This window comes from Convolutriloba macropyga, chromosome 3, assembly GCF_964194025.1.
Source record: "Convolutriloba macropyga chromosome 3, txConMacr16.3, whole genome shotgun sequence".
Lineage (NCBI taxonomy): Eukaryota > Metazoa > Xenacoelomorpha > Acoela > Convolutidae > Convolutriloba > Convolutriloba macropyga.
This window is the reverse complement of record NC_134470.1, coordinates 55,103,697-55,130,757: the sequence shown is the minus strand read 5'-3', so window position 1 is coordinate 55,130,757 and position 27,061 is coordinate 55,103,697. Positions and strand designations below refer to the sequence as shown.

At 37.3% G+C, this 27,061-nt stretch overlaps 2 protein-coding genes across 2 annotated transcripts; both read right to left on the bottom strand.

Moving 5' to 3' along the window:
* Positions 1-5,064: 5,064 nt before the first annotated feature.
* On the bottom strand, positions 5,065-23,332 carry LOC142336289 (POU domain, class 2, transcription factor 1-like). The gene is made up of 5 exons (XM_075385002.1): positions 22,751-23,332; positions 22,022-22,209; positions 20,960-21,551; positions 5,849-6,073; positions 5,065-5,440 (listed from the first exon to the last, which is right to left on the bottom strand). The coding sequence occupies exons 1-5, from the start codon at positions 22,971-22,973 to the stop codon at positions 5,214-5,216; spliced, it is 1,455 nt and encodes a 484-aa protein (XP_075241117.1). The 5' UTR covers positions 22,974-23,332; the 3' UTR covers positions 5,065-5,213.
* A 102-nt stretch (positions 23,333-23,434) lies between these two features.
* On the bottom strand, positions 23,435-25,168 carry LOC142336288 (eukaryotic translation initiation factor 2D-like). Its single transcript, XM_075385001.1, has one exon. The coding sequence runs from the start codon at positions 25,156-25,158 to the stop codon at positions 23,473-23,475; it is 1,686 nt and encodes a 561-aa protein (XP_075241116.1). The 5' UTR covers positions 25,159-25,168; the 3' UTR covers positions 23,435-23,472.
* Between the last annotated feature and the right edge of the window lie 1,893 nt (positions 25,169-27,061).

Sequence of the window (27,061 nt, the reverse complement as noted above, 5' to 3'; positions counted from 1 at the left end):
TTCCCAGGCTCATAAAGATCCATACAATTGGAACAAATTTTCCAAAAATTTGAAAAATTTTAATTTCATCCAAACATTCCTATAACTGGAATCATAAAAATGTTGATCACCATCCCATTATCTCTAGAAACTATGATGCAGCATATTATCAAATCTTGGAGGAGGTCCCAGGGCCTCTGTTGCCCGAAAAAATTCAAAACATGAAAAAAATTTTAAAAATTGCTTAAATTAGTGATACTAAAATCTTGAAGAATATTCCATTAAATCTATAAAATATGCAGTAAAATATTATCAAACCCTAGAGGAAGTTCCGTGACGCTTGAGGCTAGAGAAAAATGACAATATTCAAAAACCTTGCAAAAATTACAAAAAATTGCTAAAACTTGTAATATTAAAAAGTTGAAAATTAATCCATGACAAACAAAAAATTTCCAGTAATATCAAACACTAACGGAGGCTTTCTGACCCTTGAGGCTCAAAAAATCTGAATAATGACTAAAGGTCCAAAAATTCGAAAAAATTATCAAAAAGAATCTAAAATTCGGGATGTTAAAATCTTGCAAGACATTCCATTTAATCTAAAAATTATTCAGTAACCTATTTTCAAGCCCTAGAGGAGGCCCTGGGCTCTTGAGGCTGAAAATTTCCAAACGGCAAAAAATTTCAAAACTTGAAAAAAGCAAGATTTATCAAAAAAATTGCTAAAATTTGTGACATTAAAAAGTTGAAAAACTGTCCCATGGCCATTAAAAATTGTCAGTAACTTATTATCGAACCCCTTAGGATGTTTCCTGGCCCGCGGGTCTGGAAAGACCTGAATAAGGAAAATGTCAAAAAAATTTGAAAAAATTGCACGTTTTGCCAAAAAGTTGCTAAAATTCGTGATGTCAAAATTTTGAAACCATTCCATTACAACTAGAAACAATTCAGTAACTTATTATCGAACCCTAGAGGAGGTTCCTTGACACATAGGGCTGATAAAAATCAAGAAATTGTCAAAAATTTTAAAAAAAGCTTGACAAAAATTCCAAAATAGTAAAAATTTGCGTTTTTAGCAAGCGGTTGTTCGTCAGTAGCTAGCGACGGGAGGGGAGGGGGGGTTGGTGTCACTGGGTGTTGATTGGGGGGCATCACTGGGGTGGGGGGCATTAGCGCGGTGGGGGGTGGGGGCAATAGGGTGGAGGGTCAACAGTGGCGGTGTCTTCAAACTTTAAAAACCGCCCTTCACACCATAAGTATAAGTCTCCAAAACAATTTGAGCTGAAACATGTAACATGAAAATAATTTGCAGAAGCTCAAAAGCTGCAGAAGATGAGACGACAGACCAATACCAAACATAGCCGACTAACGTCGGGCGAATTGCTCTCAAACGACCGGCTGGCTTCGTCAGTAACTAGGCGCGGTTTAGTGAGGCTAGCTTTAGCTTAATTGAAGGGGCTTAAGTGAGCGCAGCGGAGGGGGGTGCACCGGGGGCTGATGAGCTGGCAACAGTGGGGGGGTTAAATTTCTAAGAACCGCACCATAAGAATATGTCTCCAAAAAAGATTCCGTGAATCGCATACTAGTGAGCTGGAGCACTTAATGCCCGCTGGGCGCTACCGGTTTATCCCGTTTTTGAGGACGAAAAGACAAATGCGTCAGACGAAAAATTGGTCAAGCGAAAAATCGCATAAAAAAGACCGACAGGACTAATATAATTGCTACAAAATTCGTTTGAGAGCAATTAAAAAGCACAACTGAGCTCAAATGGTTTAAAATACGAACAAGAGCCATCTGATTCCGCAAATAATTGAAGCGTTATTCATGGAAAAAAAGAAGATCATGCCGGAAAAAAGGAGAAAGATACCTATCAGTACGCAAACAATTCAAAAAAACTCCAAGTCAAAACTAATTTAAAAAGTAGGGAAAAAAAAAGAAAAACGCAGGAAACTCTATGAAAAAATTTGCTCTGTATTTGAAGTTCATAGAAACTTGCAAAAAAATAATTATCAACGCCAATAAACCTTAGGCAATCGTGAAGAGAAAATAAGGTTTTAGTGTATTTTAGCCTTTCTATCCATAATTGCGATATCTCTAAATCCACAGAGTGATCAGATCCGAAAAATTTGTTGTAGAATATACAGATGAAACCAAATTTAATCGAGTCTTGCGCCAGAGCCACAGTAGAAGGCAAACTGTCTTCATGAAAAACCAAAAACAAATTGATCTGATCCGAATAATGTACACTTTCCGTAAATACTAAATATTTGTCAACTCAAGAGGAGCAAGGAAACAATTCCACTGTTGTCAGCTAGACAGCTGCTTATTTTCACATAATTGGAGTATGTTAACCTTTAAGAGCCCATTCATTAACAATTGATTGCCACATTCGAACAAACATAACATATTATCTTTACCTAAGTCTGCCAGGTTTTTCTTTACCCAAGTGTTATCTTTACCCACCAAGTCTGACACTTCATAAATCGTTATAGATTACTGTCCTCCAAGATAGGGTAATAGTTATTTGGATGAAAATTATGCATTACTTAAATCAGCGCAACATTAGGTAAAAAACATAGCCGGCAGATTGCCGGAATAGCTGCGAAAGAATAGACCTGCGTGCCATATAATAGAGATAGAAACAGATACAGATCGAAATTGAAAAATCGACGCCGCTCAAAAACCAGGTAAAAAAACATTCAGCGATAATTTAATAAAGCTTGTTAAAATTCATTCCGCGGAAGCCTCTTATTAGGGACCTTTACTGCACATATGAGTTCCTTTGTCCTTAAACAAATTCAAATTAAACTTAAGTTTTAAAGTGCAAAAGTCATTTTATTGAGTGAAGTAAGTCACGTATGATCAAAATCTAATCACGCAAATAACCTTAAAACTTTTGCTAAAACTTTTGCTAAAATACTTAAAGCGAGTAAGAAATGACGTCACGCGCTCAAATGCCGTTAGTGAGAGGAAGAAGTCATTCAGAAAATTTGACTTTTTCAGCTTTGCTGTGTGAACAAATGTAAAACGAAAAAAGAGCGTCAGACGACGAAACAAAAAAACATAGCAGGACAAGTCCTGACGTACAATTCAAAGAATTTTCATTGACTAAACAGAAAAACTAGACCTAGAATGGACTATGAGTGAACTGAGAAAACCACTGAAAAAAATCAGATAAAAAAACCAGAAAAAAAACAGAAAATCAATGTCAAAATTCAGCATGTGAACAAAAAACCACTAGCGAGAAATAAAAATTTAATTCAAACAAAAAACTAGGCCTAGAATGAGCTGTGAAAGGATTGGGAAAACCATTTAGAAAAAAATCCGGTCCAAAAAATCGAAAAAACAGTAAAAATCAGAGTGAAATTGCCGCATGTGAACAAAAACCACTACCGAGAAACCGAATTTTTGTTCAAACACCGTTTTCTCACTCTACTTCAAAATTAGAGCGAAAAAACTTCACGCCGCAAAACCACTCGCTTTTTCGCTCCATTTCCTGTTTCGGCGTGACCAAAATCACTACTCCAATTTGACTTCAAAAATCATGAAAATGTGTGAACAGATCTTAAAAAAAAAGACAGCGCCCCAATACAATTCAAATTCTTTGAATTGTAAAAAACCAAGAGCACCGCAATATAGCTACGCTCAGCTTACAGCTTCGCAGCTATAATAAAACAGCAATGAATCTTTACGCACTGATGATTTACTACGAGGAAAACAACCGACTAGAGTTGGGCGAATTGCGCTTAAACAACCGACGAGCGGTTGCCTTCAGTAGTCCCCAGCTGGGGCTTAAAGATGCTAGCATTGAGGGGATGTGAGCGGAGTGGGGGTAGGGTTGAGAGGGCTGGATGAGGTGGTCCAAATTGCCAGGTGGATGAGGGTGGACTGGAGTGTGTTGGGAGGACCGCCCCTCACACGATGAATGGGTGTGTTGGGGAAAGACTAAGAACCGCCCTTCACACGATTAATTTGTCTCCTCGAAACAGTTTTGGTTAATCTCATTCTTAGAGACTGTTAAGGCGCACGGCTCTAAGAGAACTTAATGCTCTACTGGCATCAACTGTTTATCCCGTTTTTGAGGACGAAAAGTCAAATAGGTCACATGAAAAACCGGCAAACCGAAAAATCGCATAAGACCACATATATAATTGCACCAATGTAATTGCAACTATAACTTCGTTTGAGAACAACTGAAAATAAACTGAATAACGTCGGATGAATTGCTCTCGTACGACAGACGGGGACAAAATCCACCCAAAAGGGTTTCAAACCCGCAACCTGGAGGATGGCCGTAACACCGTTCCGACTAAGCTTCTACGTCTTTGATACTCTACCACTCACAATCGATTTTATTTTAGCTACAAACTTTATTTCGGAATGAAAAAAAATTGAGATCAAGCAAACGACACACACGTTTAATATTATTGCGTCAAGCTTTGTTCGAGAGCAAGAAAAATTAGGAAGCTCTAACTAAAAATATTTTGCTCCATTTTCGAAGCAACATTTAGCAGGAACTCGAACAGAAACTATTGATCAACGTTCATTTCTATTGGTTAAATGTCAAGAGGAACCAATATATCACTGTGGGTTAGCCCATAAGTCCATCATTGCGATACCGCCGACTTCAGTGGGTGCTCATATTTGTTTGAATATATCAATTAAATCGATTTTTTCCTATATTAATGACAAATATTGCCCTATAGCTGGCAGTTATTTAATTTCAGCAACAAAATTTAATCCGTTCTCATTAACTTAAAATTTATTTATTTAGATTCTAACTAATTGACAACTCTCCAGGATGAAAACAAGCACTAATTTGATTGATAAACCAAATCATGCTCTTGACTTGAGCCAGAATAAAAGCCGCTCCTTTTAGTTTGAGTGATGCTACTTTTCTCATACCTGGAGAGCGTTGACTTTTTAATTTAGTTACTAGATTAGTTTATTTATATTACCACATGATGCTCTATGTAAAACGTGTAAAATTAACTCCGACATGTGCGGAACTTCAGCCATCATCAAAAACATTCTTCATGCAAAGAATTACTTAAGCAAAAGTAGGCTTTTCATGCAATGCTGAAACTTAGTGTAATCTTTAATTGAAACAATTCCTTTTGGTCAATAATTCGGACATGAAATCAGATCTTCAAAAAACATTTGGAGTTCAATTTTGTTTAATGTGACCATCATATATATAAATATCGTAAACAAAGAAATGAGCGCGATTCAGTTCAATTTGGATGAGTGAAAGCTACACTGAAACTTGAGCTATTATTGCTCATTGCATCCGCGGATGACGCAATATGGGAAGCAGTAGCGCTAAGTTGTTGGTGGTGTAACACCGGTGGTGGAGGGGCCGAAAAGGCTGATGATTTGGAAGGTTGCAGCACTAAATTAGAACTTCCGCAGCTAGCTACTGTACCTCCTGATGAGACAGGAACCATCATCATGGGATGTTCTGAAATATCAGCAAAAATTAGGACTCTCTCACATACCCCAAATCTACAACGACAAAGATAGCGCGACCAAAATCAGAAGCTCCCAAAGATTACTGTGTAAATAAATCACAAAGAGACGTCCATACTTTTGGGGAGCCCGAGGGAGGGGGGGGGGTCGGCTAATCCATACATTTACCAGACTGCGCAAACATTAAAAAATACATTCAACGCAAACATTAAAAGTATTCAAAACATTTAAAAATACAGCCTATAAGCCTCAAAAAAGCCGATTCGTGCAAACGATGGATATCTCGAAAACCTTTTGGAAACCTTGTGTTTCAGCCCCCGTACCTCCAATCCCACATTAAGGTCATTAAATTGTATAACCTCGGTGTGTGAACCCAATTATTACACAAAGTGATACACACCTTCCTCTGTTGGTTCCATTGCCATAAGGTCAGAATTAGCTGTGTAATTGACAAGGGAGGACTGATGAGCTGCGAAAGAAGCTGTGGGCGCTGCTATCACCGGGTTCACGTGCAGTCTCTTGTCCTTCTGTCGTCTATTTCCAAACCATATTCTGACTGTGTTCCGCTCCTGGTTTAGGGCCTCCGCTATTGCACAGCACTCTTCATTAGAAGGATGAGGCTTGTCTGAAACAGAAATACAGTCCACTTCACTCTCTTGCCAAAAAAATCATACAAGATGCTCAGACTTAACTGGCAAAAATGGGGCAAATTCGTGAATTGCTCTCAAACAGCAGAAGTGGGGCATAACTCAATTAAAGCGCGTAATGTGATGTTATTTTATTGTATTATAGAACAACACGTTGATTTACATTCAAAAGAAAACATAGCCGCGATATGTTGCCGGTCAATAACCGCAAAACGCTAAATTAATTTTGAGACTTCTAGCTGAAAAAATCAATAGGCCCGATGACAAAAAATTGGTACTAAAAATCCCACTACAAAACTAAAAGCAAAACCCATTAACGTCGGGCGAATTGCTCTCATACAAGATTGAACCAACTACCGGCGAGTGGTTGGCTTCGTCATTAGCTAACCACGGTTTAGTGAGGCTAACTTTAGCTTAATTGAAGGGGCGTGAAGTGAGCGCAGCGGGGTGCACAGGTTTTTGGCTGCAAGGGGCCCTTACGGCCTGAGGGTTGTGCGGGGTGGGGATTGGAGGTGAAGTGAAGGGGGGGCTGATGTGTGTGTGTGTGTGGGGGGGGGGGCGGAGGTGCGTCAACCTCAAAGAACCGCCCTTCACATGATAAGTATAAGTCTCCAAAGACGTTCTGTGATTCGCATAATTGGACACCAGTGAATTGAAGGCCTCTGAGAGCACTTAATGCCCGCTGGGCGCTACCTCTTTACGAAAAATCGGCTACCTCAATTATTAAGAAGCTCATTCGAACTCAAGCAAAAAAAGCTTATGATTAATATTGTATTTCAAAACAGATCATCTGAGCTTTGGACCTGGTCATTTTAGTCAATTCTTCGAGCACAAATGAATTAGGTCCAATCTCATATCATGTTACGACCCATCAGAATTAGCCCATGGCCTGAAAGGTCAAGAAGACGAACAATAATAGCAATTAAAAACATGATCTCAAATTCTGTTCTTAATCTTAATCAAATCACGAACTTACGTTAAAAAAAATAGCTTTTTATAATACGCTAAATAAAATAGTTTGAATTCCCTCAAAGCAATTTCAATTAAAGTTTACATTCTAAATTCAGAGTTAAAAAGCAAGCACAGAAGTGAACGTTACGATCCAGAAAAGTCATATGCACAAAATATTACAATTGATCTCATAAATTCTTAAAAAAATCTAAAAACTTTTAAAATAATTGCTCCTCTCTTTTTAACAAAGACAGGACAAAATAATGCCAAGCACACAAATTCAGCTGCTAAGTGGTAAGATTAGAAGTGGAAGAATTCAGGGAACCGTCTCCAGAAAAGGGAGCGGAACAATCCAAAAATTCTTTTCTCTAAGTCGTCATACCTTCAAAAGCATATGACTCAGAAAAAAACATCACAAGAAGACTCATTGCTGCAAAAGCTTTCATATTCCTAAATGTAATATCAGAATTACTACTAGGTAGAAACAGCTAACAACACAATCGCTAGAAAAAATGTGAGAAATGTACAATTTAACGTCTAGATTGTCGTTGGTTCAAAAAAAGGGCTTTAGCAATAAACCAAATCCATGGTGTTTTAAAATTAAACAAACAGAGGTGACAAGTAACAGAATCTATAGAAGCAATTTCCGTTAGAAAACTTCAACGGAAAAATAAATGATCTCCAGAAGGCTAAATTTAGCTGTGGACAAATAATTGTATGTCACGCCAATATTTCGTGTCTCAAAATTACCCGTTGTTTTTCCTTAAATATCCGAATGAATTGCTATAAATTAGTTCATGTTTAAACAGTTCAAGGCCAAATTTCCATCCAGGACAGCAATCTCTAGATTGGCAAATTGCTAATAAGCATATTAGGTACCCAAAATCCTCAATACTTACCTTTTAAGATCGGTGAAAATGAATTTGTAAAATTAGTAAATATGGCAACGGAAAGTTATGAACTCGGTGTAGCAATTATGCTGATAAAGTGGGTACTAATACGGAAATTGTATGTATTTAACCAACATCTAGGAATGTACAAAAGTCGGAAATTGCCCAACTTGGAGATCATTCAATATTTACGAAGGACCAATAAATACAGCTCGAGGTAACACTGCGGAATTGACAATCACCAGACACCAGAGAACCAGAATGATATCCAGTTGAAAACTTTATCTTTACACTCTTATAACATCTCGGTAAACTTCCTTTTCTTTTTGCTCCGACCCCTCTTGAGGGTGAGGAACTATATACTCAAATGGGTTTTTTTGTTCAGTCAATTTTCGCCGATCGATATATTCATCGTAGAGAGTTGAGACTGGTATCATTAGAAAGCTCGTCCAGAAAGATTTTTTTTAATTTTCGTTTTCTACAGAGAGTTATCGAGGTTTAAACTTCTGAAAAAAGGAGAGTGAATTCACGTTGTTTTATTCACATTTTCCGAAATGTTTGCCTAATTTTTCGTCAATTTTGCTAAAATTTGGTGAAATTTTTAAGAATAGTGTCGTTGATTTTATTTTTAAGGACAAAAAAGCCTTGTTGATTATTCTGATTTTTTTGGTCAGAAACTCTGGATAAATATTTCAAAATTCAGCCTTTTTCATCAAAAAAACAGCACGAAATAAGCTACTTTAGTCCACTTTGATAAAATTTGCCGGAACTACACCCCCAATAATTGGTTTTTAAATAAATGGCTTAATGAACTTTTCCTCCTTTTTTTCTTTATTTGGTCAACTTGCAGTTTCGTGTCAGCAAAAAAAGAATGCTTCTTCATTCTACTGATTGGAAATTTAGTCTCGATTGCGTTTTTAAGCCTGAAGATATTGTTTTCTGGCTTTGATACTATCAGAATTCAGATTTTTTTTTTGTTTTTAAAAATTTGCCAGTTTTTCACGTTTTCTAGTCACATTATCACATTACTGACAGTTCTCATATCACATTATTAGCGTTCAAAATGAAACATAATTGAACATGTTAAAATCCTTAAAGATAGAGATTATCGTTTCAACGGCCTCGACACTTCTTTCTTCAAGAAATTAATTGAATTTTTTAATATTGTCTTTAATGTCATTTTTACTTTGTCATTTCCTTTGTATGAAATTTCCTTTATAGTGATAGGTTTCACTGACTTTTTATGGAAGAATGGACGAGCCGATATTCTGTTATCAGAAGATAGCTGATGGCTTTCATGACTTTGAAAACAATCGTTTTCCAAAACTAAAAAAAAAAACTTTTTAACTTCAATAGTTTGTTCCTTTTATTTTTCCTTTCGGTACCTAGTCTCGTTAATTACAGTTCAAATATGACATTATGGGTGTCAAGGGAAGGCATCAAAAGGGATTGGTTTTCCAAAATCTTTTTTTTAAAGAATGCGTTATGACCTTACTGACTTCGACACCGGATTTTCATAAAGTAAATTAATTTGATTTTTGTCATATTTGACGTTCTTTTTGCAGACGCAAGAATTATTCTGGATAATTGCAGGCCTCAAAGCATTAATTTGGATGAATAAACGACCCTATTTAAATATTTCCTTTTGTAATTAATGTTTTTCATGACTTTGGATATAATTTTGTTTCGAAAAAAAAATCAAAATTATTACATACTTTTGCCCCTTTTCTCTTTTTTGTCTACTTGTTACCTTGTCTCACTCATAAATGGCCAAATACTACATTATCGGTGTTTGAAGGAGCAAACGAATATATTTTGCGGGCCGAAACATGGCTTGACGGTTTTGACAGCGTTTTCTGGCAAGTTTCAATTGAATTTTTGTTTATTGTTTTTTTGTTGTTCTTTTTATCTGCTTAAAGAAATGAATAAGGACAGGTCCTAAAGCCCTTCTATAGAAGCATTGGAAATCGTAAACCTTGGGGACAATTTACTTGATTTCTAATGGTTTTAACTACTTTGAAGTTAATTGTTTTAAAAAAATATACTGTTTTTGTTCTTTTTTAACTTTACTGTTTTTGTTCTTTTTCGTCTAATTGTTACCAAACCTTTTTATGGACTGGTCCATATCTTTTCTGGTGATTTATAAACTATTTTGTTTAGTTTTAGGTTCATTTGACGGTATGTTGACTTTGTTATTAAATTTTGTTTTTTAAATCGGACAAAAAATTTTTGATGTAATTAATGTTTGTTGTTGTTGTTGTTTGATTTTGCTGTTACTCTTGACTCGCTTTCTTAATATTGGCATATCACAGCAATTTGATGTTTCAATTTTTACTCCACTGAGTTTTTTTTTTTTGGAGGCTATCTTATCGTTCATACACAATTTTTTTGAAGAATACTTGGGCTTTTTTGGGACTCCCAAAAAAAAATTTTTGGGTTTTCTATCTGTTCTTCATTTGGTAGACAATTATGTCAAAAATGTGGATGGGCGGGATCGGAACGTTATGTGCCATCGCACATTGCTGAGCCGCCTTGTTTCATATATTCTTTAATAAAACGGACAAAAAAATGATCTGGAAAACTTGTCCAATTTCATAAGTTCTAATAGATGCTGAGGGCAACTAGTGGATATATCACGCTTAACCGCTCAAATGAAGGCTATTACTTTCTAATTGTATTGACAATACATCCACTAAAATCGCACTATGAAACAGCCATATCAAGTCGTTGTACATGACATAATTCTTGTTAATTACTCTTGAATATTAACTCCAAAACACTCACGAGAGAACCTTCAAAAATTAGTGTGGAACGAAGTCCACTTGAACAAAAATAAAATGCAGAAGCTCAAAAGCTGCAGAAGACGAGACGACAGACCAGTTTCAAAAAAAATAACTCACTAACGTTGGGCGAACTGCTCTCAAACGACCGTAAGGCTTCGTCTGTAGCTAGGCACGGTTTGAGGCTAGCTTTAGCTTTATTGAAGGGATCTGAGTGAGCACAGCGGGCGTGCACCGGGGGGGGGGCTGATGTGGTGGCAACCGTGGAGGGGGCAACGGATGGAGGGCGGTTTTTGGTTGCAAGGGGCCCTTACGGCCTGAACAATGTGCGGGGTGGGGATTGGGGGTGAAGTGAGAGGGGGGCTGATGTGTGGGGGCAGGGGAGGGAGGTGGGTCAACCTCTAAGAACCGCCCTTCACATCATAAATATAAGTCTCCAAAATATTTTATGTGAATCGCATACTTGGAAACCAGACTAAAATGATTGCTACAAACTTAGTTTGGCAGCAATTATTAAGCAGCTCATTCGAACTCGAGTAAAAAAGCATTAAGCTTATGATTAATATAGGATTTGAAAACAGATATAAGCTTTGGAACCTGTCATTTTAGTAGATTCTTTAAGCACAAAAGAATTAGGTCCAACCTCATATCATGTTACGACCCATCAGAATAAGCCTATGGCCTGAAAGGTCAAAAAGACGAACAACAATAGCAATTAAAAATAAGATCTCAAATTCTGTACTTAATTTTAATCAATTTTGGAAATTATGTGAAAAATAATAGCTTTCTAATACATTAGTTTGAATGACCTCAAAGCAATTTAAACTAAAGTTTACATTCTTGAGAGGTAAAAAGCAAGCACAGAAGTGAACGTTAAGATCCAGAAAAAACAAATATGCTCAAAATATTACAATTGATCTCATAAATTCTTAAAAAATTCGAGCAACTATTAAAATAATTGCTCCCCTCTATTTAACAAAGACAGGACAAAATAATGCCAAGCACACAAAGTCAGCTGCTAAGTGGTATGAGTAGACAATGGAGCGGAACAATCCAAATTTTTTTCTCTAAACAGTCATTACTTCAGAAGCATTTAAACGAGAAAAAAACCACAGAAAGACTCATTGCTGCAAAAACTTAAAATCCTAAAGATGACATCAGAATTACTGCGAGGTAGAAACAGAAATTCCATCGTGTTTTAAAATTAAACAAATAGAACGAAAGAAAAATAACAGCAATCCATTCAAAATCTTGAATACAAGAAAGTAGAACCAGCAAAATCTCACGCCACTATTTCGTGTCTGAAAATTATGCGATGTTATTCGTTAAATATCCAAATGAATTGTTATATATTAGTTCATGTTTAAACAGTTGAAGGCGATACTTCCATCCAGGACAACAATCTCTAGATTGGCAGATTGCTAATACACATACTGGGTAGCGAAAAGCCTGAATACTTACCTTTTATGTTCGGTGAAAATGAATTTGTATAATCGGTAACGAAAAGTTACGCACCTGCTTTAGCAATTATGCTGATAAAGTAGGTACTAATACGGAAATTGTATGTAACTAACCAACATCAAGAAACTTAAAAAATTCGGAAATTGCCTAACTTTGAAATCAATATTTACGAAGGACCAATAAAAACAGCTCGAGGTAATACTGCGGAATTCACAACCACCAGAAAACCAACCTGATAGCCAGTTGAAAACTCTAATCTTTAAACTCTAATAATATCTTTTGAGCTTACTTTTCTTTTTTTTATATTTAATTTATAAAACGGACAAAAGATTGATCTGGAAAACTTTGTCCAATTTCTAAGTTATAATAGATGCAGAGGAAGATTAATATAGCAGTGAAAAGCTATTAAAAAAACAAGGCAACTAGTGGATATATCACGCTTAACCGCTCAAATGAAGGCTATTATTTTCTAATTGTATTGATAACACATCCGCTAAAACCGCACTATGAAACAACCATAACAAGTCCTTGTTACATTAAAATAACTTGCAGAAGCTCAAAAGCTGCAGACGATGAGACGACAGACCAATTTCAAACATAGCCGACTAACGTCGGGCGAATTGCTCTCAAACGACCGGCGAGCGGAAGGCTTCGTCAGTAGCAAGGCACGGTTTAGTGAGGCAAGCATTAGCTTAATTGAAGGGACGTAAGTGAGCACAGCGGAGGAGAGGTGCAACGGGGGGCTGATGGGGTGGCAACAGTGGGAGGACAAAAGTGGAGGGGGCAGCTGTGGGAGGGCGGTTTTTGGCTGCAAGTGCCCTTACGCCCTGAACAATGTGCGGGGTGGGGATTTGGGGTGAAGTTAGAGGGGGCTGATTTGTGGGGTGGGGTGGGGGGAGGTGGGAGGAGAGGGAGGTTGGTCAACCTCAAAGAACCGCCCTTCACATCATAAGTATAAGTCTCCAATGCACTTTCTGTGAATCGTATACTTGGAGACCAGTGAGTTGGAAAGCTGTGAGAGCACTTATTGCCCGCTGGGCGCTACCTCTTTACGAAAAATCTTTCGAGCGAAAATCGCAAAAAAAAGACCGACAGGACTAAAATAATTGCTTTAAACTTAGTTTGGGAGCAATTATTAAGCAGCTCATTTGAATTCGAGTAAAAAAAGCATTAAGCTTATGATTAAAATAGTATTTTAAAACAGATATAAGCTTTGGAACCTGTCATTTTAGTAAATTCTTTAAGCACAATAGAATTATGCCCAACCTCATATCATGTTACGACCCATCAGAATTAGCGTATGGCCTGAATGATCAAAAAGACAAACAATGAGTGAAATTTAAAAAAATCTCAAATTCTGTCCTTATTTTTAATCAAATTTCGAAATTATGTTTAAAATAATAGTTTTATAATACGCTAGTTTGAGAGACCTCAAATCAATTTAAATTAAATCACAGACAGGACAAAAAAAGACAGGACAAAGTGGAAGAATTCAGGAAACCGTCCCCAGACAATGGAGCGAAACAATCCAAATTTTTTTTCTCTAAACCGTCATAACTTCAAAAGCATTTGACTGAGAAAAAACCACAGAAAGACCCATTGTTGCAAAATTTTAAATTCCTAAAGGTGACATCAGAATTACGAGGTAGAAACAGCTAACTACACAATCGCTATAAAAATCGCCAGAAAAAATGTGAGAAATGTATAATTTAGCGTCTAGATTGTAGTTTGTTCAAAACAAGCGCTTTAGCAATAAACCAATTCCATCGTGCTTTAAAATTAAACAAGTAGAGCGGAAAAAATTAACAGCAATTCACCCAAAATCAGTACAAGATGGTAGAACTTGCAAAATCTCACCAACACATGCAAAAAGGTGACAACAAACTGAATCTACAGAAGCAATTCCGTAAGAAAACGTGTCAGACAACTTCAACGGAAAAATAATTGATCTCCAGAAGGCTAAAATTAGCTGTGGACAAGAAAGTATGTCACGCCACTATTTCGTGTCTAAAAATTACCCGATGGTTTTCCTTAAATATCCAAATGAATTGCTATAAATTAGTTCATGTTTAAACTGTTCAAGGCCATATTTCGAACCAGGAGAGTAATCTCTAGGTTGGCAGATTGCTAATAAGCATACTAGGTACCCAAAAGCCTCAATGCTTACCTTTTAAGTTCGATGAAAATGAATTTGTATAATTGGTAAAAATCGTAACGAAAAGTTATGTACTTGGTGTAGCAATTACGCTGATAAAGTAAATACGGAAATTGTATGTATTTATCCAACATCTAGAAACGTAGAAAAGTCGGAAAATGACCAACATGAAGATCAGTCAATGTTAACGAAGGACCACTGAATACAGCTCGAGGTAATACTGCGGAATTGACAATCACCACAACATCAGAGAACCAGCCTGATAGCCAGTTGAAAACTTTATCTTTAAACTCTTTTTATATAATCTTTTTTATAACGGACAAAATAAAAGATTGATCTGGAACACTTCATCCAATTTCTAAGTTATAATAGATGCTGAGGGAGCTTAATTATATCAGTGAAAAGCTACTAAAATACAAGGCAACTAGTGGACATATCACTATTAACTGCTCAAATGAAGGCTATTACTATGTAATTCTATTGACAACATATCCACTAAAATCGCACTATGAAACAACCATAACAAGTCCTTGTAACATGAAAATAATTTGCAGAAGCTCAAAAGCTGCAGAAGATGAGACGACAGACCAATTTCAAACATAGCCTACTAACGTCGGGCGAATTGCTCTCAAACGACCTTCTGGCTTCGTCAGTAGCTAGGCACGGTTTAGTGAGGCTAGCTTTAGCGTAATTGCAGGGGCGTAAGTCAGCGCAGCGGGGGGGGGGGGGGTGCACCGGAGGCTGATGAGCTGGCAACAGTGGGGGGAGTCAATCTCTAAGAACCGCTCCATAAGAATATGTCTCCAAAAAAGATTCTGTGAATCGCATACTAGTGACCTGAAAGGCTCTAAGAGCACTTAATGCCCGCTGGGCGCTACCGGTTTATCCCGTTTTTGAGGACGAAAAGACAAATGCGTCAGACGAAAAATTGGTCAAGCGAAAAATCGCATAAAAAAGACCGAAAGGACTAATTAATTGCTACAAACTTGGTTTGAGAGCAATTAATAAACTATTCCACATCACAAAAGAATCATAGACATCTAGCCTACAGAAAAAGTATACAAAAAATCACCACCTAACGTCAAGTGAACTACTCTCAAATGTCCGTTTGGTTTGGGGAGTAGTCGGTGCGTTTTAGCTCTAGCGGAGTGGAGTTCTTAAAGCGAGGGGTTTAGGGGCCGAATGAGGGAGGGAGGGTTGTTGAACGAGTGGAGGGGTGTGTGGAGTGAGAAGGTCTAAACAAGCAAAAAATGGCCTTCACATCATGAATTTGTCGTCTCAGCAGTTTGATAAATTGTAATTTACAGACTAATTTCGAGTGAGAGAGAGAGAGAGCTACTTTAGAGAGAGCTGCTCAGCGACTTAATACCCTCGTGGCTTTAGCTGTTTATCCTATTTTTGAGCACGAATTGTCAATCAAGCATTGAGGAAGAATTGAAAAATATTCAAGCGAAAACTTGCCTCCAGAACCACTAGTATTTTCGCTGCTCTTCGTATTTGTTTATCCAGACGTGAAAATCAAGCTTTATTTTGGGTGCGTCGTTGCGACTCGCCTTGTTTCATTTACAAAAAAAAAAAACACGATGAGCCCACTAACGGCCTCGGTACCGCTTCGCGGCTTTTAAGACTTACGTTCCACATTCGAAATGACTTGTGAATTTCTGTCAAGTGAGCTTAGCTGCTAATAACTGTGAACTAGGAAAGTTCTAAATCACATGAAACTTGGGTTTAATCCAATTGACTATGATCAATTAAATCGCGAATAGAAGCGACATACAGCTTCGCCTCGTTCTCATCAATAGATCATAAAACTCTACCTTACCCTGATAATACTGCTCCAGGGCTTTCTTTGTCCGCACATCTATACACGTGCGCCGTTTCCTTCTCCTCTGTCCCAGATTATCTGTTGAATTGTTGAAGATCTCCAAGGTCTTCTGATCTTCAGTGCTCAAATTCGAGGCATCCAATTCCACTAACGTTTTGTGCCTTTCTGCGTCATTAATCCACTTTTCCATAAAAGGTTTTAAACTGACCATGTTTTTAAAGCTCAGATTAAGCTCAAAAACAAATATGCTCAAAATATTACAATTGATCTCATAAATTCTTAAAAAATTCGAGAAACTTTTAAAATAATTGCTCCCCTCTTTATAACAGAGACAGGACAAAATAATGCCAAGCACACAAAGTCAGCTGCTAAGTGGTATGAGTAGACAATGGAGCGGAACAATCCAAATTTTTTTCTCTAAACCGTCATTACTTCAGAAGCATTTGACTGAGAAAAAAAACACAGAAAGACTCATTGCTGCAAAAACTTAAATTCCTAAAGGTGACATCAGAATTACTGCGAGGTAGAAACAGAAATTCCATCGTGTTTTAAAATTAAACAAATAGAACGAAAGAAAAATAACAGCAATCCATTCAAAATCTTGAATACAAGAAAGTAGAACCAGCAAAATCTCACGCCACTATTTCGTGTCTGAAAATTATGCGATGTTATTCATTAAATATCCAAATGAATTGCTATAAATTAGTTCATGTTTAAACAGTTGAAGGCGATACTTCCATCCAGGACAACAATCTCTAGATTGGCAGATTGCTAATACACATACTGGGTAGCGAAAAGCCTGAATACTTACCTTGTATGTTCGGTGAAAATGAATTTGTATAATCGGTAACGAAAAGTTACGCACCTGTTTTAGCAATTATGCTGATAAAGCAGGTACTAATACGGAAATTGTATGTAACTAACCAACATCAAGAATTTTAAAAAATTCGGAAATTGCCTAACTTTGAAATCAATATTTACGAAGTACCAATAAAAACAGCTCGAGGTAATACTGCGGAATTCACAATCACCAGAACACCAGAAAACCAACCTGATAGCCAGTTGAAAACTATCTTTAAACTCTAATAATATCTTTTGAGCGTCCTTTTCTTTTTTTTATATTTAATTTATAAAACGGACAAAAGATTGATCTGGAAAACTTTGTCCAATTTCTAAGTTATAATAGATGCAGAGGGAGATTAATATAGCAGTGAAAAGCTATTAAAATACAAGGCAACTAGTGGATATATCACGCTTAACCGCTCAAATGAAGGCTATTATTTTCTAATTGTATTCTAATTGTATTGAAAATAATTTGCAGAAGCTCAAAAGCTGCAGACGATGAGACGACAGACCAATTTCAAACATAGCCGACTAACGTCGGGCGAATTGCTCTCAAACGACCAGCGAGCGGAAGACTTCGTCAGTAGCTAGGCACGGTTTAGTGAGGCAAGCTTTAGCTTAATTGAAGTGACGTAAGTGAGCACAGCGCAGGAGAGGTGCAAGGGGGGCTGATGGGGTGGCAACAGTGGGAGGACAAAAGTGGAGGGGGGCAGCTGTGGGAGGGCGGTTTTTGGCTGCAAGTGCCCTTACGGCCTGAACAATGTGCGGGGTGGGGATTTGGGGTGAAGTTAGAGGGGGCTGATTTGTGGGGTGGGGTGGGGGGAGGTGGGAGGAGAGGGAGGTTGGTCAACCTCAAAGAACCGCCCTTCACATCATAAGTATAAGTCTCCACTGCACTTACTGTGAATCGTATACTTGGAGACCAGTGATTTGGAAAGCTGTGAGAGCACTTATTGCCCGCTGGGCGCTACCTCTTTACGAAAACTCTTTCGATTGAAAACCGCATAAAAAGACCGACAGGACTAAAATAATTGCTTTAAACTTAGTTTGGGAGCAATTATTAAGCAGCTCATTCGAATTCGAGTAAAAAAAGCATTAAGCTTATGATTAAAATAGTATTTTAAAACAGATAATATAAGCTTTGGAACCTGTCATTTTAGTAAATTCTTTAAGCACAATAGAATTATGCCCAACCTCATATCATGTTACGACCCATCAGAATTAGCCTATGGCCTGAAAGATCAAAAAGACAAACAATGAGTGAATTTAAAATAAAATCTCAAATTCTGTCCTTATTTTTAATCAAATTTCGAAATTATGTTTAAAATAATAGTTTTATAATACGCTAGTTTGAGAGACCTCAAATCAATTTAAATTAAATCAAAGACAGGACAAAAAATGCCAAGCACACAAATTCAGCTGCTAAGTGGTATGAGTAGAAGTGGAAGAATTCAGGAAACCGTCCCCAGACAATGGAGCGAAACAATCCAAATTTTTTTTTCTAAACCGTCATAACTTCAAAAGCATTTGACTGAAAAAAAAACCACAGAAAGACTCATTGTTGCAAAATTTTAAATTCCTAAAGGTGACATCAGAATTACACAATCGGAACTACACAATCGCTATAAAAATCGCCAGAAAAAATGTGAGAAATGTATAATTTAGCGTCTAGATTGTAGTTGGTTCAAAACAAGCATTTTAGCAATAAACCGATTCCATCGTGCTTTAAAATGAAACAAGCAGAGCGGAATTAACAGCAATTCACCCAAAATCAGTACAAGATGGTAGAACTTGCAAAATCTCACCAACACATGCAAAAAGGTGACAACAAACTGAATCTACAGAAGCAATTCCGTAAGAAAACGTGTCAGACAACTTCAAAGGAAAAACAATTGATCTCCAGAAGGCTAAAATTAGCTGTGGACAAGAAAGTATGTCACGCCACTATTTCATGTCTCAAAATTACCCGATGTTTTTCCTTAAATATCCAAATGAATTGCTATAAATTAGTTCATGTTTAAACTGTTCAAGCCCATATTTCCAACCAGGAGAGTAATCTCTAGGTTGGCAGATTGCTAATAAGCATACTAGGTACCCAAAAGCATCAATACTTACCTTTTAAGTTCGATGAAAATGAATTTGTATAATTGGTAAAAATCGTAACGAAAAGTTATGTACTTGGTGTAGCAATTATGCTAATAAAGTAAATACGGAAATTGTATGTATTTAACCAACATCTAGAAACGTAGAAAAGTCGGAAAATGCCCAACATGAAGATCAGTCAATGTTAACGAAGGACCACTGAATACAGCTCGAGGTAATACTGCGGAATTAACAATCACCACAACATAAGAGAACCAGCCTGATAGCCAGTTAAAAACTTTATCTTTAAACTCTTTTTATATAATCTTTTTTATAACGGACAAAATAAAAGATTGATCTGGAACACTTCATCCAATTTCTAAGTTATAATAGATGCTGAGGGAGCTTAATTATATCAGTGAAAAGCTACTAAAATACAAGGCAACTAGTGGACATATCACACTTAACTGCTCAAATGAAGGCTATTACTATCTAATTCTATTGACAACATATCCACTAAAATCGCACTATGAAACAACCATAACAAGTCCTTGTAACATGAAAATAATTTGCAGAAGCTCAAAAGCTGCAGAAGATGAGACGACAGACCAATTTCAAACATAGCCTACTAACGTCGGGCGAATTGCTCTCAAACGACCTTTGGACTTCGTCAGTAGCTAGGCACGGTTTAGTGAGGCTAGCTTTAGCTTAATTGCAGGGGCGTAAGTGAGCGCAGCGGGGGGGATGCACCGGGGGCTGATGAGCTGGCAACAGCGGGGGGAGTCAATCTCTAAGAACCGCACCATAAGAATATGTCTCCAAAAAAGATTCTGTGAATCGCATACTAGTGACCTGAAAGGCTCTACGAGCACTTAATGCCCGCTGGGCGCTACCGGTTTATCCCGTTTTTGAGGACGAAAAGACAAATGCGTCAGACGAAAACTTGGTCAAGCGAAAAATCGCATAAAAAAGACCGAAAGGACTAATATAATTGCTACAAACTTGGTTTGAGAGTAATTAATAAACTATTCCACATCATAAAAAGAATCATAGACATCTAGCCTACTGAAAAAGTATACAAAAAATCACCACCTAACGTCAAGTGAACTACTCTCAAATGTCCGTTTGGTTTGGGGAGTAGTCGGTGCGTTTTAGCTCTAGCGGAGTGGAGATCTTAAAGCGAGGGGTTTAGGGGCCGAATGAGGGAGGGAGGGTTGTTGAACGAGTGGAGGGGTGTGTGGAGTGAGAAGGTCTAAACAAGCAAAAAATGCCCTTCACATCATGAATTTGTCTTCTCAGCAGTTTGATAAATTGTAATTTACAGACTAATTTCGAGTGAGAGAGAGAGAGAGCTACTTTAGAGAGAGCTGCTCAGCGACTTAATACCCTCGTGGCTTTAGCTGTTTATCCTATTTTTGAGCACGAATTGTCAATCAAGCATTGAGGAAGAATTGAAAAATATTCAAGCGAAAACTTGCCTCCAGAACCACTAGTATTTTCGCTGCTCTTCGTATTTGTTTATCCAGACGTGAAAATCAAGCTTTATTTTGGGTGCGTCGTTGCGACTCGCCTTGTTTCATTTACAAAAAAAAACACGATGAGCCCACTAATGGCCTCGGTACCGCTTCGCGGCTTTTAAGACTTACGTTCCACATTCGAAATGACTTGTGAAACTTCTGTCAAGTGAGCTTAGCTGCTAATAACTGTGAACTAGGAAAGTTTTAAATCACATGAAACTCGAGAAGTAAAAGGACAAAACAGTCAATCAAAAAGTCAAATTGGTTTAATCCAATTGACTATGATCAATTAAATCGCGAATAGAAGCGACATACAGCTTCGCCTCGTTCTCATCAATAGATCATAAAACTCTACCTTACCCTGATAATACTGCTCCAGGGCTTTCTTTGTCCGCACATCTATACACGTGCGCCGTTTCCTTCTCCTCTGTCCCAGATTATCTGTTGAATTGTTGAAGATCTCCAAGGTCTTCTGATCTTCAGTGCTCAAATTCGAGGCATCCAATTCCACTAACGTTTTGTGCCTTTCTGCGTCATTAATCCACTTTTCCATAAAAGGTTTTAAACTGACCATGTTTTTAAAGCTCAGATTAAGCGCTTCAAACCTTGAAACTGTAGTTTGACTGAAGTCGCTCGAATAAATCTTTCCTAAGGATAGGCCCACATCATTTTGTGTATAACCAAGCCTAATACGTCTGGTTCTAAAATCTTTAGCGAATGATTCCAGTTCTTCTAGCTTGCTTGATTCATCACTGGCAGGTATTGGTATAATGTATTTTCCAGCGATAACATCAATTTCTTTTTCGTCTAGACCTGCACTTCTTGTTTCTGCGTTCGGGTTTAGTGGATCGATGTCTGTGTTTACTGGACAGGCTACAGATATCTGAGGGTTTTTCAGCTGCAGGGGACCTTTGGCTACTGGAGTTGCCCTTGTAGGGGCGAGTATTAGCACCTGAAACGTAAATAGCAACGAACGGTCTAAACAAAATTTTTATGTTTCAAGAAACAGAACAAAAGGTTAGGATGCAGAAAAATCGGCTATAACCGGATCACTTGTAACAGAAAATCGATCAAAGATTTGAACGCAATGCAGCTTCTAATTTGACATTGGTCATATTTCAAGGATTAGTCATGCTTCAGGAATGACTAATCCTTGAAACTTGTAACAGAAAATCACTTGTAACAGAAAATCCTGATCTACGATTTAAACGCAACGCAGCTTCTAATTTGACATTGGTCATATTTCAAGGATTAGTCATGCTTCAGGAAAGATTAAAATTACCTACACTTTAACTGAACAATACTATTGCTAGACAATGACAAATACGTGTACTCAAGCAACAAAAAATCTGCTATAATATAATGAGTTAAACCACAATTTTTCACCATCTCTAAGTTCGCTTAGCACGTTAAAAAGTCTACCTGTTGCATAGTGGAGGGTTCGATGGCAGGGTAGCCTTGACTGGGGTCGAAATCACCAGGCTGTAGCACAATCAGAGGGTTCACATTCAGAGGCTGCATTGTATTCTGGGCCACGTCATGTAGAGAAGTCTCGAGATCAACCAACTGCTTCACGGGAATCTCAACTTTCTGCTCTAAACTGGGAAGATCTAAACACAAGTACATGCATTTTATTAACACTCCATTTAAGCTTAACGTTCAGTTCAGAATGGAGTAAATCCAAAACTCATATCTTTCTGACCCCTATGGTCGCATGTTAATATAGCGAACGCCAAGTAGAATCTTGCCAGAAGATATATCGTCCCAAAGAAGATTTTGGAAAAACTATTTAGTCACTCGGCTTTTTATAACAAGAAAAACCTCGCAAACGCTAACGAAATAGCCATTGGCCAATGATTTACAACCTAAATTGCTATTAACAATCTCAAGCTGTGCCAATTTATCAAAACAGCGAGTATTTTCAATTCGGTGTGTTAAGACCTAAATACGGATCGCGCAAAGTTTTGCGGAAAGCATCACATTAACCTTCGCCGATTCGTACAAAAATCAAGCAAACTTAAATTTGATATTCCTTGAATTAGTTGCGATGTCGATAGAATGGCGGTTGACAGCCATCCGTTCGCGGATCGTTACGTGGCGATAATAATGCCACCAAAACCTTACAATTAACTGCGACGGTTGAGAACTCACCGATAAATGCTTCCTTTTCATCCTGTTTCAACTCAATCAGCATTCCCACTTTGTGGTGTAGACTCCTGATTACGGCTTGCTGAGAATATATCAACATGTTCCTCGCCTCCGCCTCTGAAGCATTCACTTTCTCTTCGATCAGCTTCAACAACTTAGGCACACTCTCTTTTGGATCCTGATCGACATTCTTGAAAATTTCCTCTTCAAGGTCAAACGTGACCATTTGCGCTCATAAACATACAGGGAGCTGAATCAACTAATCTAATCTGAAATATTACCCATCAATAAATTAAAGAGACGTTGATGGTCATTTTGGGCACCCTTTGGAGGAAGGCAAAGAGAAAATAGTAAAACTTGGTGTCTTTCCGTAACAAATAGCCCCATTGTGGTATATTTACGATAATGGGTGGTATAAGTTCTATAACCACTAAGCTCGGGGGCGGGGTACAATATGAAACTGATATTTTCTTTTTACAGGTAAGCACTTCATGATTGCTTTATTTCGCTCTTTTCCCATACGATATCGTAATTTTTGACTCATTAACTGAGCAGTAACATCATTCAAAGAATATCTCAATAAAACGAACCCCGTTTTTGTATTGCGCAATGAGCGCTATTAAAGCGTAATGCACTCGACTGCAATGAATCAGAGAGGTACTTAACTAGGAACTAACTGATAATTAATCAGGAAATAGCAATTTTGAATTAAAGTATTAGGACATCTATTTGATAGGTATGTCAACATATTTCGGTGGAAATTTCATTTGGTCGAAAAACAGTTTTCTCAATAGCTTGATTTGATTACCCTGCACTTGAACGTATTCAAATTTGCTAGCCTTGTCTTCGTTTATCGACGAGCTAGAAGCAGCTAGGTTCTGTAGGAATCTGGCAAACAGTTTCATATTTATCCCAAATTTATCCAGGTTCTGTATTAACGTCACATGTTTATTTCCAGCTCGTTTTTGAGTCGTTACCTTCAAAATTGGATGTGATTGTCCTTTTATAAGAGAGGGTTTTATAAAACTTCCACCTTGGATTTGATATGCAGGTTGCAAGCTATCGATACTTCGCTGATTCAGTTCTTGCCACGATAGATGCGTCAGATTTTCGTTCTTCTTCAGTAATAAAGACGCTAAATGCGGATCTAGTAATACACCTTTGGCATCCGACTCACAATTTTTCAGGACGTACTCTTTGACTAATGATCTGACTTCATTTGATGTCAAAGCTTGACCTTTTTCAAAATCTTTAAAAACGCTCGAGAAAGATTTTGAAACAAGTAAAACAGAACTAATCTCAGGAAACACAAAGCTTTCAAGAAAATTTTCGTTAGCATCTTCTGAACAATCGTTGCTTGAATCGGCCGTTATCTGAGAGACATCCTTCAAAGGTTTGAAACCTCTCAACAGTTCGTGGCTTAAATCTGCAGACGTAATACTCCAAACATCTTTGTCGGAGACAGAAAGCTTAATCAGCCCTTTCGACTCGTACTCTTTATAAAAGACAGACATTTTTTTAAAGCATGACTTTTTAACGTCCATATTCAAATCATCTGGGCATGATGGAATCATGTATTGGCTCTGAAATGTGCTGCAAAGAATCGGGAAGTTATTCTTGCAAAGCTTTACCGCCGACAACAGGCACAGTTCTAAAATTTCTTCCATTGATTTCGACCTGCTTTCAATTCCATCGACACCTGCTTCTTCGTTAGACACAATATCCTTCGAATAATTTGCATATTCGTCCTCGTTTTCGACCTTATCTGCTACTGATTCTCCATTTTCCTCTAATATGTTCAACTCATTTGCAGTTTTGGAAGCCAACAGTTCTTCCTCACTTGGAACTGTTAGTTTTCCAAGTTTAAACAGCTCATCGCCAACAATGTGCAAAATATTCGCAAGTTTTCCTTTAAAACCGCAACTTTTAGCTTCTTCGAAATTCATAAGAAGTGAACAGATGGCAACAGGTACAATAGATGTATGAGCACAAATAAAATAGATATCACCTCTTTCAAAATTCTCAATCAAATCCCAATTCAAAACACCTGGAGCCATTAATGCGGCACCCCTGGACAGAATTTCAATAACAGGTGCACCAACAACAAATACGGGCTTATCCAAACCCAATGCCCAGCATGTCTGAAGTGATGGTACCAAGTGAGAACCAAACTCAAAAGCTATGGGATTACTAGATGAAATATAGGCGGTCAACATTTGACGTTCTGCACCTTGAAATTTCTTGGTAAACATTGGGTCTTTCAAAGGAAATAATCGATCTATGCATTCGTTTGAAAGGGTTCCTCGGGACGAAAACGTGACCCATTCAACCACTGACTGCTTTTTCAATTTTTTACGCTCTCCCAGTTTCGTCATTGTATCGCTTTTCAATTTGATTGACTTCGAAAACATACTATCTGGAAAATAACCGAGAAATTTGGAAACACTGGTACAAATTCGACTCACCGTTTGCGCCTTTACCAAATTGATAGGGGGAAAAACCCTGATGTTTAAGCACAGCAACAGTACTTAAATCTGAATAGCTTTGAGTAACGTTCTTAAAAATATAAACCAATTTAACAAGAAGTTCATGGGTGTCACCATGGTGCCATTAAAATACCAGAATTATAAATATTTCAACGTTTTTTTTAAATGGCAGGAAAATATTTCCTAGGCAGGCTTTTTCTTCAGTAAAGTTTCCACGTTCTGTGTATGCAGCGCAGATGAAATCGAGAAGCGCCATTTGTAGCTTCTAGCGTTTAATTTTCATTCACATAGATTTAAATTTTTCAACAATAAGAGAAAAAAACATTTTAATTATTTTGAAGGGAAAAATGACCGAAACATCTATCCGGAAACGTTAGACTGTGAGAAAAGCAATTTTTCAAGAGGAAATAAAATGTTCAAAGTGTAAGGAGCTGCCGGGTCCTCCACCGAATCTTTTCTCAGAGATCTTTGCAATGCTCTGCAACGCAAACGAACCCAGAGCCGGCGCCTTTCTTAAAAAAAGAATCTCCTTGGCGATTCAAGGTTCAAACGCCGCGTGTTTGTTGGGAACTGTTCAAGACAAAACAACTTTTGACGAGATTTTCCATGGGTAGCTTTTAATATTTTTGTATTGAGTTGACCGTTGCCATGGCACGGTTAGTAGGCCAGTCTTTTTATATTGGCTTCATTTTTTTATGACTTTTTACTACGACTTCGAGGCCAAAAAGATGACTTTTAAGATCTTTACTGAACGAACATGTATATCATCACCCCGCATTGTATCCCTTATTAATTGCTTAAATTTTTCTTAAGTAGCTGCCACACTCGCCGAATTCATTACTCGTGTGCCCAAGCTATATGATGACCGGCTCTATCCATGATTGGAACCTAACTCCTATTGACAACCTAGTCAGCATCCAACTATTGAGATAGAAAAAAAATCTAGAGAGAAACGGTAGTTTAGGAGCTGCTTAGACTTTCTCCTCTTTTAGTAAATAGATTCTCGCTCCATTACAAGGAGCAATTTCAATAACTTGAAAGCCAAAAAACGAAAACTTAAACAAGAACTTCCCGAACATCAAAAAGACGCGCATAATTTTTTTTAATCTGCAAACATGTAAATTAAACTAACCACTTGGTTAATGTTACATGTTAGAAATTTATTAATCAAACATTATTTTTTTCTAATTTATAACAAACTAAGGTTCGGTTTTCGTAAAACAATTTTAAAAAAATATATGTTTAAATCCTGCAACCCTTCTGTCTATTGGAACTCTTTCGTGTCGTTTAAGCATTTCCGCTGTAACTTTTTGTTTAAATTTGGTCTTCGACATTTCTTTTCTAATTGTAATTGGAAGTGTGTTCCATTTTCGAATAAAGTTACGAACAATTGAACCATTACTCCATTTCGACTTACATTTTTGTTCTAAGAAAAGGTTATGGGTTCGTTTGTTTACAATAATAGGCACGTTTTCTAAAAATCTGAAATGTTTATTAGAGCGATTTCTTGTTTGTTGGAGAATATTGAAAAACCTATTTAAAGACACCCGTGTTATTTGGAGCTCTGCTGGAAGAATTTTAGTCTCCAGAAGTAGATCTCTGGCAGTATCGTATTTGGTTTTCATAAAGCAAACTTTTATTCCCCAGTTTATCTGTTTGTTAATTCTGTCAATAGAGTAAGATGGTAAATTTTGAAAAAAAAATGCGCTAAAATCTAAATGAGACAAAACTAGTGATTTAAAGATTTTTTCTTGTTTTTAGCGGTACCTGATAACGAACCAAATATAATGATCTGATTGCTGAAGCCATTTTACTGATAACCTTGTTT

Bases quoted from the DNA above. Each gene is read 5' to 3' on its own strand.
- LOC142336289 (XM_075385002.1), bottom strand. From the start codon at position 22,973: ATGGTCACGTTTGACCTTGAAGAGGAAATTTTCAAGAATGTCGATCAG. The intron at 22,210-22,750 runs GTGAGTTCTCAA...ACTTGTGTTTAG, and splicing joins TGAAAAGGAAGCATTTATCG to ATCTTCCCAGTTTAGAGCAG. The intron at 6,074-20,959 runs GTAAGGTAGAGT...TTTCTGTTTCAG, and splicing joins CCTGGAGCAGTATTATCAGG to ACAAGCCTCATCCTTCTAAT.
- LOC142336288 (XM_075385001.1), bottom strand. From the start codon at position 25,158: ATGTTTTCGAAGTCAATCAAATTGAAAAGCGATACAATGACGAAACTG.